Source organism: Cetorhinus maximus, chromosome 12, assembly GCF_964194155.1.
Source record: "Cetorhinus maximus chromosome 12, sCetMax3.hap1.1, whole genome shotgun sequence".
Classification (NCBI taxonomy): Eukaryota; Metazoa; Chordata; class Chondrichthyes; order Lamniformes; family Cetorhinidae; genus Cetorhinus; species Cetorhinus maximus.
Window position 1 is genome coordinate 16,863,459 of NC_135890.1, and position 18,062 is coordinate 16,881,520.

General features: G+C 47.6%; 1 protein-coding gene across 1 annotated transcript in view; it reads left to right on the plus strand.

The window, feature by feature from the left end:
• Window positions 1-14,210, plus strand: part of LOC144688028 (uncharacterized) — a 37,181-nt gene extending 22,971 nt beyond the window's left edge. Inside the window, exon 5 of the mRNA XM_078554680.1 lies at window positions 12,923-14,210. Coding sequence (XP_078410806.1) covers window positions 12,923-12,946 — 24 coding nt within the window. The 3' untranslated portion in view covers window positions 12,947-14,210. The remainder of the gene's footprint in view (window positions 1-12,922) is intronic.
• The last annotated feature ends 3,852 nt before the right edge of the window (window positions 14,211-18,062 follow it).

Below are 18,062 nucleotides of genomic sequence, written 5' to 3' on the forward strand. Positions count from 1 at the left end.
TACTTGACCTCATCCTCACCAAACTGCCTGCCGCAGATGCATCTGTCCATGACAGTATCGGTAGGATTGACCGTCGCACAGTCCTTGTTGGAGACGAAGTCCCATCTTCATATTGAGGATTCCCTTCATCATGTTGTATGGCACTATCACCATGCTAAATGGGATAGATTTTGAACAGATCCAGCAACTCCAGATTGGGCAGCCATAAGGCGCGGTGGGCCATCAGCAGTAGCAGAATTGTACTCAACCACAATCTGTAACCTCATGGCCCGGCATATCTCCCACTCTACCATTACCACCAAGCCAGGTTCAATGAAGAGTGCAGGAGGGCATGCTAGGAGCAGCACCCGGCATACCTAAAAATGTCAACCTGGTGAAGCGATAACACAGGACTACTTGCGTGCCAAACAACATTAGCAGCAAGTGACAGACAAAGCGAAGTGATTTCACATTCAATGGATCAGATCTAAGCTCTGCAGTCCTGCCACATCCAGTCATGAATGGTGCTGGACAATTAAACAACTCACTGGAGGAGAAGGCTCCACAAATATCCCCATCCTCAATGATGGGGGAGCCCAGCACATCAAAAGATAAGGCTGAAGCATTTGAAACAACTTTCAACCAGAAGTGCCGAGTGGATGATCCACTCCGGCCTCCTCCTGAGGTCCCCAGCATCACAGATGCCAGTATTCAACCAATTTAATTTGCTCCATATGTTATCAAGAAACAGCTGAAGGCACTGGATAATGCAAAGGCTAAGGGTACTGACAATAATCCTGCAATGGTACTGAAGACTTGTGCTCCAGAACTTGCTGCGCCCCTAGCCAAGTTGTTCCAGTACAGCTACAACACTGGCAACTACCAAGCAATGTAGAAATTTGCCCAGATATGACCTGTACACAAAAAGCAGGACAAATCCAACCCGGCCAATTATCGCCCCATCAGTCTACTCTCAATCATCAGTAAAGTGTTGGAAGAGGTCATCAGCAGTGCTATCAAGAGGCATTTGCTTACCAGTAACCTGCTCACTGACACTCAGTTTGGGTTCTGCCAGTATCACTCAACTCCTGACCTCATTACAGCCTTGGTTTCAACATGGACAAAAGAGCTGAGTTCCAGAGGTGAGGTAAGAGTGACTGTCCTTGATATCAAGGCAGCATTTGACCAAGTATGGCATCAAGGAGCCCTAGCAAAACTGGAGTCAATGGGAACCAAGGGGAAAACTCTCCACTGGTTGGAGTCATACCTAGCACAAAGGGAGATGATTCTGGTTGGGAGTCAATCATCTCAGTTCCAGGACATCACTGCAAGAGTTCCTCAGGGTAGTGTCACCATCTTCAGCTGCTTCATCAATGACCTTCCCTCCATCATAAGGTCAGAAGTGGGGATGTTCCCTGATGATTGCACAATGTTCAGCACCATTCATGACTCCTCAGATACTGAAGCAGTACATGTCCAAATGCAACATGACCTGGACAATATCCAGGCTTGGGCTGACAAGTGGCAAGTAACATTCAGCCCACACAAGTGCCAGGCAATTACCATCTCCAACAAGGGTGAATCTAACCATTGCTCCTTGACATTCAATGACATCACCATCGCTGAATCCCCCATTATCAACATCCTGGGGGTCACCATTGACCAGAAACTGAACTGGACTAGCCATATAAATACTGTGGCTACAAGAACAGGTCAGAGGCTAGGAATTCTGTGGCAAGTAATTCACCCCTTGGCTCCCCAAAGTGTGTCCACCATTTACAAGGCACATGTCAAGAATGGAATACTCTACACTTGCCTGGATGAGGGCAGCTCAAAAAACACTCAAGAAGCTTGACACCATCCAGGACAAAGCAGCCGCTTGATTGACACCTCTTCCACAAACATTCACTCTCTCCTCCACCGATGCACAGTGGCAGCAGTGTGTACCATCTACAAGATGCACTGCAGCAACTCACCAAGGCTTCTTAGACAGCACCTTCCAAACCCACGACTACAGCCACCTAGGGCTGCAAACACTTGGGAACGCCACCGCCTGGAAGTTCCCCTCCAAGCCACTCACCATCCTGACTTGGAAATACATCACTGTTCCTTTACTGTCGCTGGGTCAAATCCTTGGAACTGCCTCCCTAACAGCACTGTGGGTGTACCTAGACCACATGGACTGCAGCGGTTCAAGAAGGCAGCTCACCACCACCTTCTCAACGGCAAGTAGGGATGGGCAATGAATGCTGATCTAGCCAGCAATGCCACATCCCGTGAATGAATAAAAAAAGTATTTTTGAATTTGGCAGAAGCTAAGGAAAATATTTGCAAAATCTTTCTTCAGGAAATTAAATGGGTTAAAGACTAAAATAAAAGCAAAATACTGCGGCTGCTGGAGATCTGAAACAAAAACAAAGTACTGGAAAAACTCAGCAGGTCATAGAGCCATAGAATTATACAGCACAGAAACAAGCCCTTCGGCCCATTGTGTCCGTGCCGGCCATCAAGCACCTATCTATTCTCATCCCATTTTCCAGCACTTGGCCTGTAGCCCTGTATGCTACGGTGTTTCAAGTGCTGATCTAAATACATCTTAAATGTTGGGAGGGTTCTTGCCTCTATCACCCACTCAGGCAGTGTATTCCAGATTCCAATCACCCTCTGGATGAAAAAACTTTTCCTCATCCCCTCTAAACCTTCTGCCCCTTACCTTAAATCTATGCCCCCTGGTTATTGACCCCTCCGCTAAGGGGAAAAGTTTCTTCCTAACTACCCTATCTATGCCCCTCATAATTTTGCATACCTCTATCAGGTCCCCCCTCAGCCTTCTTTGCTCTAAGGAAAACAACCCTAGAGTATCCAGTATCTCTTCATAGCTGAAACCCTCCAGCCCAGGCAAAATCCTGGTGAGTTTCCTCTGCACCCTCTCCTGTGCAATCACATCCTTCCTATAGTGTGGCGACCAGAGCTGCACACAGTACTCCAGCTGTGGCCTGACTAGCATTTTATACAGCTCCAGCATAACCTCCCTGCTCTTATATTCTATGCCTCAGCTAATAAAGGCAAGTATCCCATATGCTTTCTTAACCACCTTATCTACCTGTGCTGCTGCCTTCAGGGATCTATGGACATGTGCACCAAGGTCCCTCTGATCTTCTGTACTTCCTAGGGTCCTACCATTCATTGTGTATTCCCTTACCATGTTAGTCCTCCGAAAATGCATCACCCCACACTTCTCAGGGTTAAATTCCATTTGCCACCGCTCTGCTTATCTTACCAGCCCATCTATATTGTCCTGTAATCTAAGGTTTTCCTCCTCACTATTTACGACACCACGAATTTTCGTGTCATCTGCAAACTTACTGATCATACTTCCTATATTCACGTCTACATCATTAAACAGCAAGGATCCCAGCACTGATCCCTGCGATACACTACTCTCTTCCAATCACAACAACAACCTTCGACCATCATCCTCTGCCTGCTGCCACTAAGCCAATTTTGGATCCAATTTGCCAAATTGCCCTGGATCCCATGGGCTCTTACCTGCTTGACCATTCTCCCACGCGGGACCTTGTCAAAAGCCTTACTGAAGTCCATGTGGACTACATCAACTGCACTACCCTCGTCTACACAATTAGTCACCTCCTCAAAAAATTCAATCAAATTCGTTAGACATGGTCTCCCGCTGACAAAACCATGCTGACTATCCCTGATTAATCCCTGCCTCTCCAAGTGGAGATTAATCCTGCCCCTCAGAATTTTTTCCAATAGTTTCCCTACCACTGATGCTAGACTCACTGGCCTGTAATTACCTGGTTTATCCCTACTACCCGTCTTGAATAATGGTACCACATTTGCTGTCCGCCAATCCTCTGGCACCTCTCCTGTGGCCAGAGGGGATTTGAAAATTAGTGTCAGAGCACCCGCAATCTCCTCCCTTGCCTCACATAGCAACCTGGGATACATCTCATCTGGGCCTGGGGATTTATCCACTTTTAAGCCCACTAAAACCGCGTGTTTTTCGAGGAAGTGACAAAGATGATCAACGATGGAAGGGCAGTGGATGTTATCTACATGGATTTCAGTAAGGCCTTTGACAAGGTCCCTCATGGCAGACTGGTACAGAAGGTAAAGTCGCACGGGATCAGAGGTGAGCTGACAAGATGGATACAAAATTGGCTTGGTCATAGAAGACAGAGGGTAGCAGTGGAAGGGTGCTTTTCTGAATGGAGAGCTGTGACTAGCGGAGTTCCGCAGGGATCAGTGCTGGGACTTTTGCTGTTTGTAGTATACATAAATGATTTGGAGGAAAATGTAACTGGGTTAATTAGTAAGTTTGCAGATGACACTAAGGTTGGAGGAGTTGCAGATAGTGAAGAGGATTGTTAAAGGATACATCGGGACATAGATCGGCTGGAGACTTGGGCGGAGAAATGGAAGATGGGGTTTAATCCGGACAAATGGGAGGTAATGCATTTTGGAAGGTCTAATACAGGTAGGAATTATACAGTAAATGGCAGAACCCTTAAGTGCATTGACGGGCAGAGGGATCTGGGTATACAGGTCCACAGGTCACTGAAAGTGGCAACGCAGGTGGATAAGGTAGTCAGGAAGGCATATGGTATGCTTGCCTTCATTGGCAGGGGTATTGAGTATAAAAGCTGGGAAGTCATGCTGCAGCTGTATAGAACCTTAGTTAGGCCACACTTGGAATATTGCGTGAATTTCTGGTCGCCACATTACCAGAAGGATATGGAGGCATTGGAAAGGGTGCAGAGGAGGTTTACCAGGATGCTGCCTGGTCTGGAGGTTATTAGCTATGAGGAGAGGTTGGAGAAATTCGGATTGTTCTCACTAAAGCCACGGAGATTGAGGGGCGACTTGATAGAAGTTTACAAAATTATGAGTGGCATGGACAGAGTAGATAGTCAGAAGCTTTTTCCCAGGGTGGAAGAGTCAATTACTAGGGGACATAGATTTAAGATGAGAGGAGAAAACTGTAGAGGAGATGTGCGGGGCAAGTTTTTTATGCAGAGGGTAGTGAGTGTCTGGAATTCGCTGCCAGAGGTGGTGGTGGAAGCAGGTACGATAGTGGTGTTTAAGAGGCAGCTTGACAAATACGTGAATAGGATGGGAATAGAGGGATATGGACCCCGGAAGCGCAAAATGTTTTAGTTGACAGGCAATATGATCGGCGCAGGCTTGGAGGGCCGAAGGGCCTGTTCCTGTGCTGTTCTTTGTTCTCTTTGTGCCCCCTCCCTTTCAATGCTAATTTGTTCAAACATATCACAGTCCCCCTCCTTGATTTCTACACCTACATCGTCCTTCTCCATAGTGGACACAGATGAAAAGTAATCATTTAAAACCTCACCTATGTCCTCCGGCTCCAAGCACAGTTTGCCACTTTGGTCCCTAATGGGCCCTACCCTTTCCCTGGTTATCCTCTAGCCCTTAATATATTTATGAAATGCCTTGGGATTTTCCTTTATCTTGCCTGCCAGTATTTTTACATGCCCCATCTTCGCTCTCCTAATTGCTTTTAAGTACCCCCCTACACTTTCTGTACTCCTCATGGGCTTCTGCTGTTTTCAGCCCAGATAAATCTCCAGGCCCAGATGAGATGTATCCCAGGCTGCTATGTGAGGCAAGGGAGGAGATTGCGGGGGCTCTGACACTAATTTTCAAATCCTCTCTGGCCACAGGAGAGGTGCCAGAGGATTGGAGGACAGTGAATGTGGTACCATTATTCAAGAAGGGCTGTAGGGATAAACCAGGTAATTACAGCCATAAGCCTCCTTTTTTTTACCTTATCCAATCCTCTATATCACTTGACATCCAGGGTTCCCTGGACTTGTTGGTCCTACCCTTCACCTTTACAGGAACATGTTGGCCCTGAACTCTCACTATTTCCTTTCTGAATGACTCTCACTGGTCTGATGTAGACTTTCCTACAAGTAGCTGCTCCCAGTCTACTTTGGCCATACCTTGTCTTATCATATTGAAATCAGCCGTCCCCCAATTCAGGACCTTTATTTCCAGTCCATGTTTGTCCTTTTCCTTAACTACCTTAAATCTACAGAGTTATGGTCACTATCCCCGAAATGCTTCCCCACTGACACTTCTACCACTTGCCCAGCTTCATTCCCTAAGATTAGGTCCAGTACCTTCTCTTGTAGGACCTTCTATGTGCTGGTTCAAAAAGCTCTCCTAGAATTCTGCCCCCTTTAAGCCTTTCACATTAAGACTATCCCAGTTATTGTTGAGGAAATTGAAATCCCCTACTATTATTACCCTATTATTTTTACACTTCTCTAAGATTTGCCTACATATCTGCTCCTCTATCTCCCCTTGACTGTTTGGAGGCCTATAGTACACTCCCAGCAAAGTGATTGCCGCCTTTTTGTTTTTAAGTTCTACCCATATGGCCTAATTTGAGGAACTTTCTAAGATACCATCCTTCCTTACTGCAGTAATTGACTCCTTGATCAATGGTGCAATGCCACCTCCTCTTTTACACACCACCCACCCCGCCCTCCCCCCCCCCACCCCCCCCCGGCACGCCTGAAGATTCTATACCCTAGAATATTGAGCTGCCAGTCCTGCCTTTCCCCCAACCATGTCTCTGTGATAGCAACAATATCATATTCCCATGTGTTAATCAATGCCCTCAATTCATCTGCCTTACTTGTAAGATACCTTGCGTTAAAATAGATGCAATCCAGTCTTGCATTATTTCCTTGTGCCTTAACAGGTCTATATTTGCTCTGGCTTCTAGACTGACTTAGTTTCTCTTCTGTATTTGGCTGTGCATCACCCCCTATTGTACTCTGTATCTCACCCCCCTGTCAAATTAGTTTAAACTACCCCCAAAAGCACTAGCAAACCTCTCTGCAAGGATATTGGTCCCGTTCTGGTTCAGGTGCAACCTGTCCAACTTGTACAGGCCCCACCTTCGCCAGAAACAGACCCAGTGATCCAGGAAACTAAAGCCCTCCCTCCTGCACCATCTCTTTGGGCAGAATTTTATGGCTGACGTGCGGGTGGCGGAGTCAGCGCTTAAAATGTCGTGCGCTGAAGTTGGGCGAGCGTCCCGACATCAGCGCACAGCATCATGATATTTAGGTGGGCAGGCACGCTATGAAGGCCTTGCTAAGGCCCATAACTCGGCAATTGAAGCCGATTTTGAAGAGCTCGTGCTATCTTCGCTTTGGCGCACGGGCTCAATGGGCAGGCGGGTAACTGATTTTTTAACAAACCTCATCCACAGGCGGGATATGTGGGCTCAGAGGGGTTGGTAATATTTTATCTGAAGTATTTAATGCAGAAAGTGTTTTAAACTTACCTTTGTGATTGTTAGCAGTTCAGATCGATTTCCAATAGCTTTCTCTGTACTTTGGAGCTTCAGTTCAGCACTCTGCAGACAGTAATCTTTATCGGGCCTGCAGCTTTCCAGGCCTCCATTTAGCCTGGGTATGGGTTCTGACCTCTCCACTGGAGGCAGGTCCTCTGAGGAGGAAGGGAGGGATAAAATAAGGAGAAGGCCAGGAGTGGACAATCAACCTCCAAGGGAGCCACCTTTGGGAGGCCAGGCGTAGGCACAAAGGGCGCAGGACCAAGAGGTTGTCCATGGTGGAAGGGGCCGCAGAAGACGCCACTATCCTGCTGCCAGGGTATACAGGCAGCGAAGCAGCTATCTCAATATGACTCAATATGAGATGCAGTGCCAAAGGAGGCTCCAACTGTCAAGGGGGACAGTGAACTATATCTGTCAGGTGATTGGCCCTAAGATCTCCCCTAACTGTGTGGGTGGACACCCCATGCCAACGGCTCTGAAGCTCACAGTTGCCCTCCACTTCTATGCATCTGGCTCCTTCCAGGGGTCGGTGGGTGATCTTTGCGGTGTCTCCCAATCAGCTGTCCACACTTGTCAAGCAGGTTACAGACGCTCTGTTCAGACGTGCATTGACCTTCATCCACTTCCGCTGCGACCAGGCAAGTCAGGCACAGCGAGCCAGAGGCTTCGCGACCATTGCTGGCTTCCCCCGCGTCCAAGGTGCAATGGACTGCACACATGTGGCCATCAAGACTCCAGCAGTTGAGCCCGGTGCCTTCGTCAACAGGAAGGGCTTCCACTCCATGAACGTGCAGATAGTGAGTGATCACAGGATGCTGATTCTGTAAGTTTGTGCAAGGTACCCAGGCAGCTCCCATGACGCCTACATCCTCAGACACTCCCAGGTGCCGGGGCTCTTCAGTGCTCCAGTCCGGCTGGATGGTTGGCTGGTGGGTGATAAGAGCTATCCCCTCAGAAGGTGGCTCACGACGCCTCTCCGCCATCCAAAAACAGAAGCTGAGGAGTGCTACCATAGGAGCCACGGCACCACAAGGGCTGTGGTGGAGAGAGCCATCGGTTTTCTCAAGATGCGCTTCCGATGCCTGGACCGCTCACGGGGCACACTCCAGTACCCCCCAGATCACGTCTCTGTGATAGTGGTGGCATGCTGCGCTCTGCACAATCTTGCGCTGGTAAGGGGGGATGCAGTTGACAATGAAGACCTTGACACAGTGGATGAGGCTACACATGATGAATCCAGCAGTGGCTCAGAGGATGAGGAAACACAGGGCAATGATGAGGGGCAGCACGCTGACTCACTACTACATCAAGGAGGCAGGGACATCTGGGACACTTTAATCCAACAAACTTTCAGCAAGCTCCACACACATGGATCTGCAGGACCAGCATTGCCTGGCACTTCCACATGTGGCACTTAGGTGCTACATCTTCCCACCTCATCAGCTGCAACTAAGGGCTTAGTACAGAAACATTAATGTTCACTCAAACACTCATGATATGTCTGTGAAACATACAAATGCAGCACAAAGGAAACACCCTCAGCCATGGTCAGAAAAGTAGACTTTATTGCCACCAAAATAAAGCACAAACGTCGTTTTGATGCACTTAATGATATGTTCCTTAATCTAGGGCCAACACAAAATCACCAGTGACAAACCCATGGAGTGCCTAACGTGCTTTATGCTTATGTTTGCGGGTGCTACGTCTAGGTGTCGCCCCATTGTTCAGAGTGGCTTGTGAGACAGCCTGCTGACTCTGCTGTCCTGTTGGCCTCGATGCCCTTGGCGGCCGTCGTCTGGCCCGTGGAGCCTGTGATGGCCCCTCCTGGGAGGGAGTGGCCAGTTCCAGAACTGGCACCTCCCCAGTTGTCGCAGCCTCATCGGATGCAACGGTCACTAGCAGAGGGGCGGAGGAGCTGCTGCCCTCATCCGGAGCGCCCTGAGAGGAGTTCGCAGCGACGACAGGCAGCTGCTGCGCCGACATGAGGTCACATTGGACCTCCCTGCTCACCGCAGATGGATGGGCACCGAGCTGGGACACTTGGTGCCCAGAACATCTCTCACATTGCGAATGACCACCTGTGGCCATTAGCGCTGTGAGGGCTTGCAGGTCAGAGCGTAACCCAATCAGAAGATTCTCAATCTGCTGGAAGCCCCTCTCCATGAGAGTCACCAATCTCTCAGTGGAGGAAGCCTGAAGCTCTGTCCCGAGGTTCATGCCATCACTGACACTCTGCCTGGATTCCTCCACCACAGAGACCAAGTGAAGCATACCCTCATGCAATGCTGCCAGATGCTCCCATGCACCCTGCCACTTGTCCTGCAGCTGCTGCATGGCTGACATCTCCAGAGGCACATCATCACTGCCCGACTCAGCATATGCCTGGTCCCCTGCAGTCCTCTGGCTGCTGGCGCCATCGGCACTATCTGTCCGTGCCATCTCCTCCAGCGATTGTGAAGTGCCCTCTCCACTGTGCCTCGGGACACTAGCGGACGTCATAATCCCCGCCGATGTGTTTGTTGCTGCGCTGGTGCCTGGCTCGCTGAAAGGATGTGATGCAAGTTGCAAGTGTTGGCCCTCAGGTGTGATGGGGGGGCTCTGGACTTGGTGGGGGCCATGCGGTGGTGATGCTGAAATTAACAACAAGGACAGTGCATCAGTTAGCGTTCAATCAGTAACACCTTTCATCCCTTTCCCCCCCAGCCTCATAATGCACTCACCCTTCAAGAACCTAAGGAGATGAACATTGATGGGGTGGTAAATAGTCAAGATGAGGCCCAAACATTACACACACAAACGGACAGGCTGGTCAGATGGCCTAAGGAATGCCACATAGAATGTTATGTGGATAAATGTGCGGTTAAGCACTTGGGCAAGACAAGCAAGGTACGGGAATACATGAGCAATGGTAGGACCATGGGAAGTCACGACGATTACAGGGACCTTGCTGGGCAGACCCGTTAAGGTAGCAGAACAGGAACATACGGCGTTTAACAAGGTCAAAGCCAGACTTGCCTTTATTAGCTGAGGAATAGAATGTAGGAAAAGGGAAGTCATGTTGCAAGTGCAGAAAACGCTGTCGAGGCCACAGCTACACTTCTGCGTTCAGCTGTGACCTGCGCTTCATGGGAGGGATGGCATTGGAGTGGGGAGAGTGCAGAGGTTCCTGACCTGGACGCATGCTGGCCTGGAGAGTTGGAGTTATGAGGAAACATTGCATACACTTGTGACATTTGCGGTGGAGCACAGGAGATTGACAGGTCATATTCTTGACCTTCATACCGTTATGAGGGGCATAGAACGGGTGGACAGAAGGCAACATTTCCCCTTGGTGCAGGGGCATTTATTTAAGTTGAGTGCCATGAGGTTGACAGGTGAGGTGCTGAGGACCTTTCGGACAGAGTAATGTGGGACGTACTGGCTGAAATGGTGGTGGAGGTACAAACCCTCCTAAGATGCAATGAGTCTTTGGATGTGCAGCAGTGATGCCATGGCATGTTAGGCCATGGGGATTGTGGTCACAAATGGGATAAGGCGACTTTGGAAGGTGCTAGAGACGCGCATCCTCAAGGGGCCGAGGGACCTTTGTGTATGATCCACACGTCTGACTGTATCAGTCTGTGAATGAGCAGTGTTGCTGCATTAACAATTGCAACAATCATCAGTGCTTTGGATGGTGGGGAGACAGAGTGGATGGGACTGTGGCCCTTAAATACCTGGCCGCTGCACCCCAGCCTCGCCGACACCTGCCTCCTCCCCAGCTCCATGGCCTGCTCCTCATAAGTGGTGAGGTGCTGCAGCACGGCGTGCCCACCTCCAGTCCGCAGATGCTCCCGGCTATTGTTCTCAGTTTTTGCCTGCAGAACAGAGAAGAGGATTTATTGGGGCTGATCGCTCATGTGCTCTGCACACGCAGGTCGCACCCCAACCACAGTTGCCCATCTGAGGCCTCCAGCAGCTCTTGTCCACACTACTGGTGATCATCACCAGAAGATAGTACGGCTGGTCCTAACAACCTCCCCTAACGGCCACCTTGGACACATTCGGCGTCCATCACTTTGAATAACACACGGGTCTTAGCACCCATGGCAAGGAGGGGCAACTAGGTGCACGCCCAGGCCAGCAGATGGCTCTTGGCCACACCTTGAGGCTCCCCTTCCACCATCTCATCACCATCAATAAGACATGTGTTAGAGTTCTGAGTATGTGTCTAGCTGCCTCCCCTGCAGGTTGCCCCCACACTACTCAAATGCGACAAACACCAACATATGCTGTGGGGAGAACCCATTTTCTCCTCAACCACTAAGGCTGATGTAAGCATGGTCACTATCTGTTTGCCCACCCAGCGTGCGCCAAATGCCCAATGTAGTAACGACAATAAGACGTGGGTGTGGGGTGTGGGGGTGTGGAGGGGAGCCTCAAAGGCTAAGGCTACCTGCTGGGTAAAATGGCCAAGGCTGACATGGTACTCACCCTTCCAGAGCGCAACAAATCATTGAAGCGCTGTGGCACTGTGTTCCTGTGCGCCGCACAGCATCTTGAGAGCTTACAGCCTCCGCCACCTCCTGCCATGCCTGCCTGGTCACATGGGGGGCCCTCCTCCTCCCATCCTCTGGAAACAACACCTTCCGATGGTTTGACACCTCTTCCAGGAGGGCAGCAAGGCAGGCATCGGAGAACCAAGGGGCACAGTGGCCCCCCACTGGCCTACCCTGCAGCCTGCCCCCCCTCCTCCTCCTCTGCCCTCACCTCTTCTGGTGCCCGGTCACTGGCCATGGTGAACAGCCTAAAGGAGGCTGCCTGGCCGTTCTTTATACAGACTGCTGGTTCCCCATTGGAACTGGCGGTCTGAACATGCCCACCGCTGATTTGAATTTCCCTCTGAACACAGGAGTCTGAAATGCATTGGGTGGACCTTAATTGGCCTGCCCGCGCAAAATGGCGGCGCGGCCTGTTTTGCCAGCGGGGATCGGCTCCCTGCCCGCTGCCAATTCGGTCGGGCCCACCCGTCCGACAAACGCAAAATTCAGCCCTTCATCTGTGGAGAGAGAAACAGGATTAACATTTCAAGTTCAATGTGACTCTTCTTCGGAACTTAACGTTAACTCTGTTTCTCTCTCCACAGATGCTGCCAGACCTGCTAAGTTTTTCCAGCACTTTCTGTTTTTATTAATGATCTGGGTTAGTTGGATTCCTGACTTGTGGTAACAATGGGCTTGATGGGCCAAATGGCCTTTCCTGTTTCCCTCCTTTTAAAATTTTTCTCATCAGCAATTTTCCTGGATCTTGGGTTCCCATTGCATGCTGATCCTTTTTTGCACAGTGGAAAACTTAGTATTCACATGTCGGGGAGGGGATTTTAAGTTGATCTGTTTCTAAATCCAGTTGCCCCACCTTGGTTCCGTCAACCTTAATACACTTGCCTAACAAAAATTTCCAAAATGATTCGCTCTTATTTCACACCCAGAGGACTGATTATGTTAAGTGGAAGGGATCCTCCTGATTCCTTCAGCAATATATTGGATGGGCCTTTTCTGAAAGCCATGTAAGATGACTGTCTTTAATTTTGTTTCTTTATCGCAGGATAGACACCAGGAAGATAAATGATGACCTGCCTCTGAAAAAAAAATATATTTTTTGTACCTTGAGCCAGTAACAAATTGATGTCAATGAATGTCCCCCTGTATTCAACAAGATAAGATACCGGATAACAAATTGAATAAGATGGCAAGGAAACTTTTTCTGAAACTGACAGACCCTGCTGCGCAAATGTCAGCAGCTGGGAAAGTTCTAACTCTGGAAATGTTCATGTATAAGAGTTTCACAGAAATTGCTGTGTGACTTTGACTACCAGGGTTAGTGCACTAATGACCCATGTATTTGATTTTTTTCCTGCTTAGATTTTCAGAAATTAAAGAAACTTTAGATTTCTCATTTGCTATTCCTAATGGTATGTGGGTATTTTTTTATTTTTCTTCCCATGTTTTATTTCAAGAAACTAGACAAAATTAAAATGGAAAAAATACAGGCAAATGCTTAACAAGTAATGTTGAGTTATAAAGATGTTTAAATTTTTTAAATGCCAGAAGCTTTATTTTAACAAGTGAAAAATTGTACACTGGTTTTCACAATATCGTACTGATATATATTCTCAGCATGGCGTTTTAAGGGGCATTGACTGCCTATTTGTGCAGTAAGTTAACATGTTTCGGGCTTCAGATGCACTGGGGTTGTGACCAGCACTTCCATCCAGGGGAATAGAGGGGCTTTTTCATCTTCTGCTTGACAGAAATAGGAATAAGAAAAATATACATTATTTTGCCCTTATGCCAGACAGAAAATAAGAATTATATCAGACAAGACAAATTTGTTGGCTAAAAATATGTTGCCAGTTGTATGGATTTGCTGCATAGCAATTACATTGAATATATGGCACAGGAACAGGTCATTCAGTGCAACCCGTTCATGTTTATGCGACACCCGAACAGCCTCCATCATTCCTCATCTAACTCTATCAGCTTAACTCTCTAATTCCTTCTCCCTCAAATGATTATCTAGCTTCCCCTTAAGTGCATCAGTACGAATCACGCCAACTACTCCCTGAAGGAATGAGTTCCACATTCTCACCAGTGTCTGGGTGAAGAAGTTTCTTCTGAATTCCCTACCTGATTTCTTCATTGTTAATGTTGAAATTGTGTTGCAATGAAATGCATGCTTTAGATTGGTAACTAAGCACAGCTGTTCCCAGTTGGAGAAGGATTAGGGAATCATTGTAAGAGTATATAAACCAGTTCACTCTGAGTGTCTGGGAGAAAGTGGGAGAGTCTGTGATTTTGTTTTGCTGTCTTGGAAATAAACCTGTTTTAAGGTACAGGCTAGCTTCAGACTCATTCTTCCTCAACATACAATTATTGGATTTAAAGTTCATGACTCTCTTATATTGATGGCCTTGGGTTTTGCTCTTCTCCATAGTGAAAACACATTCTCTGAGTCTAATCTATCAAAACCTTTCATAATTTTAAAGGCCTTTATTAGGCCACCCCTCAACCTTCTATTTTCAAAGGGAAAGAAACTCATCCAGATTGTCCTGTGTAAAGGAAATATTTTTTTCCTAATATTACTGTGGGATACTGAAGCAGGTTTATGGGGATTATGTATGCATGTATGTTTGTGTGTGGTTAGTTTAATTAAACTGCAGACAGTCAGACTGCAAGGTTTGAATCATCAAAAGGGGTTAGGCGTAAAACAGGAATTTGAAATGGAGATGGGTAAGCTAGGATGAAATCTCAGCAGATACAGCGTGAATGGAATTTGCATCTTTAGATAAGTTGAGAGGTTGTTTGATTTTCAAAGGGACATGATAAGATGTTTACAACTGGCAAGATAAATAAGGCAAGTTATTAAGTTTATTTTTCCCCAAAAGTGCTGGCCATAATGACAACATGAAAGATTTTTATATTCTTGGAGAAGTAACTTCCAAAGAAAGGTTGAAACAATGGGATTTACAGATCAAAAGAGAGGAAATATATTTAAAGAAAGATGGAAAGCTGTGTGGGGAATGGCCATTTGAGATCTTGAAAGGTGCCCTGTATGAAGCAGACCTGTGGGAAAAAGCCTCTAGCCACCCTGGAGAAATTTGCTGTTCCAAGTTTGCTGTAACCAAGGTTTTGTTCAAAGCCTTGAGAGTTCCATTATCGAGTGCGAGGGAGAGAAAAACTGTGAAATACCGCCCTTACAGGAACAGTGGGTGCCTGGTAATGGGTAATACTGGTAGTGGGTACTACTGCTGGATGTTGTATGGATGAAGAATCTATTTGGACTGTTGGCTGAAAGAGATGTGTAGTTGGGAGTCCAGCTAAGCAGAAATCTAGTGAGAACTGTTATAAAACTAAATGTAACTGTGTAACTGTAGTCTTGTGTGTTTAAGTTTTCTTTTCTTTTGTTAAAAAATGTTTTAATTTAATCTTTAAAGTCTCCAAAGGTGGTAGTGGACTCTTTACTTCTGACTTCAGTGCACAAACCTTCTCGTAATAAATACAAATTGCAAAATCCTTATGATAGCATGACCAAGTTTCCCTTTGGGATTTAGTAAGCTTGACAAATATCACCTGCCATATCATAACACCTGTCCTGATAGATCTAACCTGACAGTTCTGTTATAATTCTTGGGGATTTTTTTTTGTATCCGCTCCAGTGCCTTGTTTTATAATATGGTGACCAGAGCTGCACATAATACTCCATGGAGGTGAAATTAGGCTCCATAGTGTTGGTGCCAATGCAACAGAAGCCCCCAAGTCTGTACATGGCACGTGCTGTGCTTCTGGCTACTTCTGGCACTGCTCAGCCGGCGCCCCACACTGGCAAGGGCACTGCTGTGGACATGCCAGGCCTGTGCCCAAAGGGTCAGGAGCAGTCAGATTGTAACATCAAATAGCTGTTCCAGCTAGTTTAACATGGAAACTTGCACTGTGTAAGCTCAGTGTATGCATGAGATAATCACTCGCAGCTGAACATGTGTTCAGCAACATGAGGCACCAGCCCCACCTATTCAAAGGAACAACCTTGCAGGTGAGGTGCTTTTGACTTACTTCTGCTGTAGCAAAGTTTGTAAAATTAACATGGATTATTTTTGCAGATCTTTTGGTCAGTTGGTGCATCCGTTCAGGGATAACAGAAGATTTGGCCACCTGTACATACTAAATCTGCAAGCGGAATGGGGACTGTAGTTGTAGTGTCTCTAGGTCTTCAACATAACCAACAAATGTAGTAGAGGCTGCAGAGGGAGGAAGAACTTTGAAGAGGGAGGTGGAGGACAGCTCTCCACAGAAGGCCCTGTCCATCATAGGTTTACAGAGAGCACTGTTTGTACTTCCACCTCACCAGGAGCAATTGCAATGGAAACTCAGATTCAGCAAGGATGTGGTCAAGGAAGTGTGCCATCTCTTTCAAGAGGACCTGCAGCCTCACATCAGGACAAGGATGGCACTGCCAGTGGCTGGAAAGGTCAGAGTCATATTCAACTTCTACACAGTTGGATCATTCCAGGCAGGAGTGGACAACATGGCAAACATCTCCCAATACACTGTCCAGCATCTAGAAGGCTATGGAGGCCCTATATGCTGTGTTCGCTCTAAGCAGAGAGAAGCGGGATGAATAGGCACATGGATTTTTCAGGCTAGCGGGATTCCTAATGGTGTGGGGAGCCATTCACTACACATTGGCTGCTCTGCAATCCCCACATGTCCACATATAATCAATGTGTATTTGTGTGCAGCCATGCACAAACCATAATGTTAATGAATGCCCATTATCTTGGTAGCAGCCACGATGCCTGCATCCTGAGGCAGTTTGCCATTTCTGCCTTCTTGGAACATTCAAGAATTAGCCACCAAAAACATTGTAAAGCAGATCACTGGTGTACTCAAACAATGGTTCCGATGCCCGGATCACTCACCATACAATACTTGCCAAGTTTGTCTTGCCTGCTGCATCATCCACACCCTCACCAAGGTGCAGCCATTCCCACCAGGCATTCAAAGGCCACGTCAGAAAGAGGAGGAGGAGAAGAACAAGATGAGGCAGAACGATGTAGCTGGGACCTCTTTGCTCAGGAGTTCCTGTCCGAGAATGCCTGCTCAGTCTCTGTTCACTTAGAGAAACTTCCCTTCACCACCATGGCTTCACCATTGCCCACATTATCCTACATATGGAATGCCCCATCACAGTGCCACTTTGATCAAAGATCTTTAAACAAAAACACATCCACATACAAACAAGAGTAAGCTATTCACCCTTGTGTATTCCCTTAGTTTCTGTGTTGCAGGTGCCTTGCCCTGCCTTAATGCTCCTATGCAATGCAACCCCAGTGGCCATAGAATGGCTGGTGGAAGGCTGCTAACTTTCACTAGAGGACACTGCAGAATGGCCTTGAGCAGCTCTGGCCCTAGAATCCCAGCTTCAGGCTCCAACATCTTGGCATTTGCAGCAGCAGTCTGGGCTGTCTGGCTGAGAGGCAACAGCAAAAGCACTGACAGTGGGGAAAGCATGAATGCTGCCATCCTGAAAGAGGGCAGGAGGTTTGTGCGTGATGGTGCCACTGCCACTCCCATTGGCGGTATCTCATCAAACCTAATAATCCATGTTGTAGCATGCATGCCTCTTAGAGCACTGAGATCGGCAGCCATGACGCAGAAATATGAGCCTGCATGCCAGCAAGTGTGGATCCCATGACCATCGCCTGAGCTTTTACTGCAGCACTGAGACATTGGGTGACTCCTGGCTTTACTAAAGTAGAAGCTGAGATAGCAGCCACTAGACACTGTATCATAGTTGTGTCTGCAAGTACTATTTTGGAGTTGGCTACCACTTTGACACTGTAAAGGATGAGCACTAGATTCTACACATTTTGAAGCCAAACTCCTCCACGATCCTTGATAGAGACAAAAGGTTGCCTGGCAGGCATGTCAATGCACTAGGCATCTCATTATACATCCTTGTTCTGCTGTATTCTGCCCCATAAAAGTCCTTATTTTAGTCCCCTGTAACAGGACTCATTTGCACCCTCGCCCTCCGGTGAGCTGGCACACAAGCTATCCCTTCTTCCTAGTTCTGCTGCAGCCAGCTCGTGTCCAGTGACTCACCACATGTTGATCCTGAAACTATACTTAGCCTCTAAATTTCGTGCAGTGCCAGCATCTGAACTGATAGCTGTGAGTGTCAGATC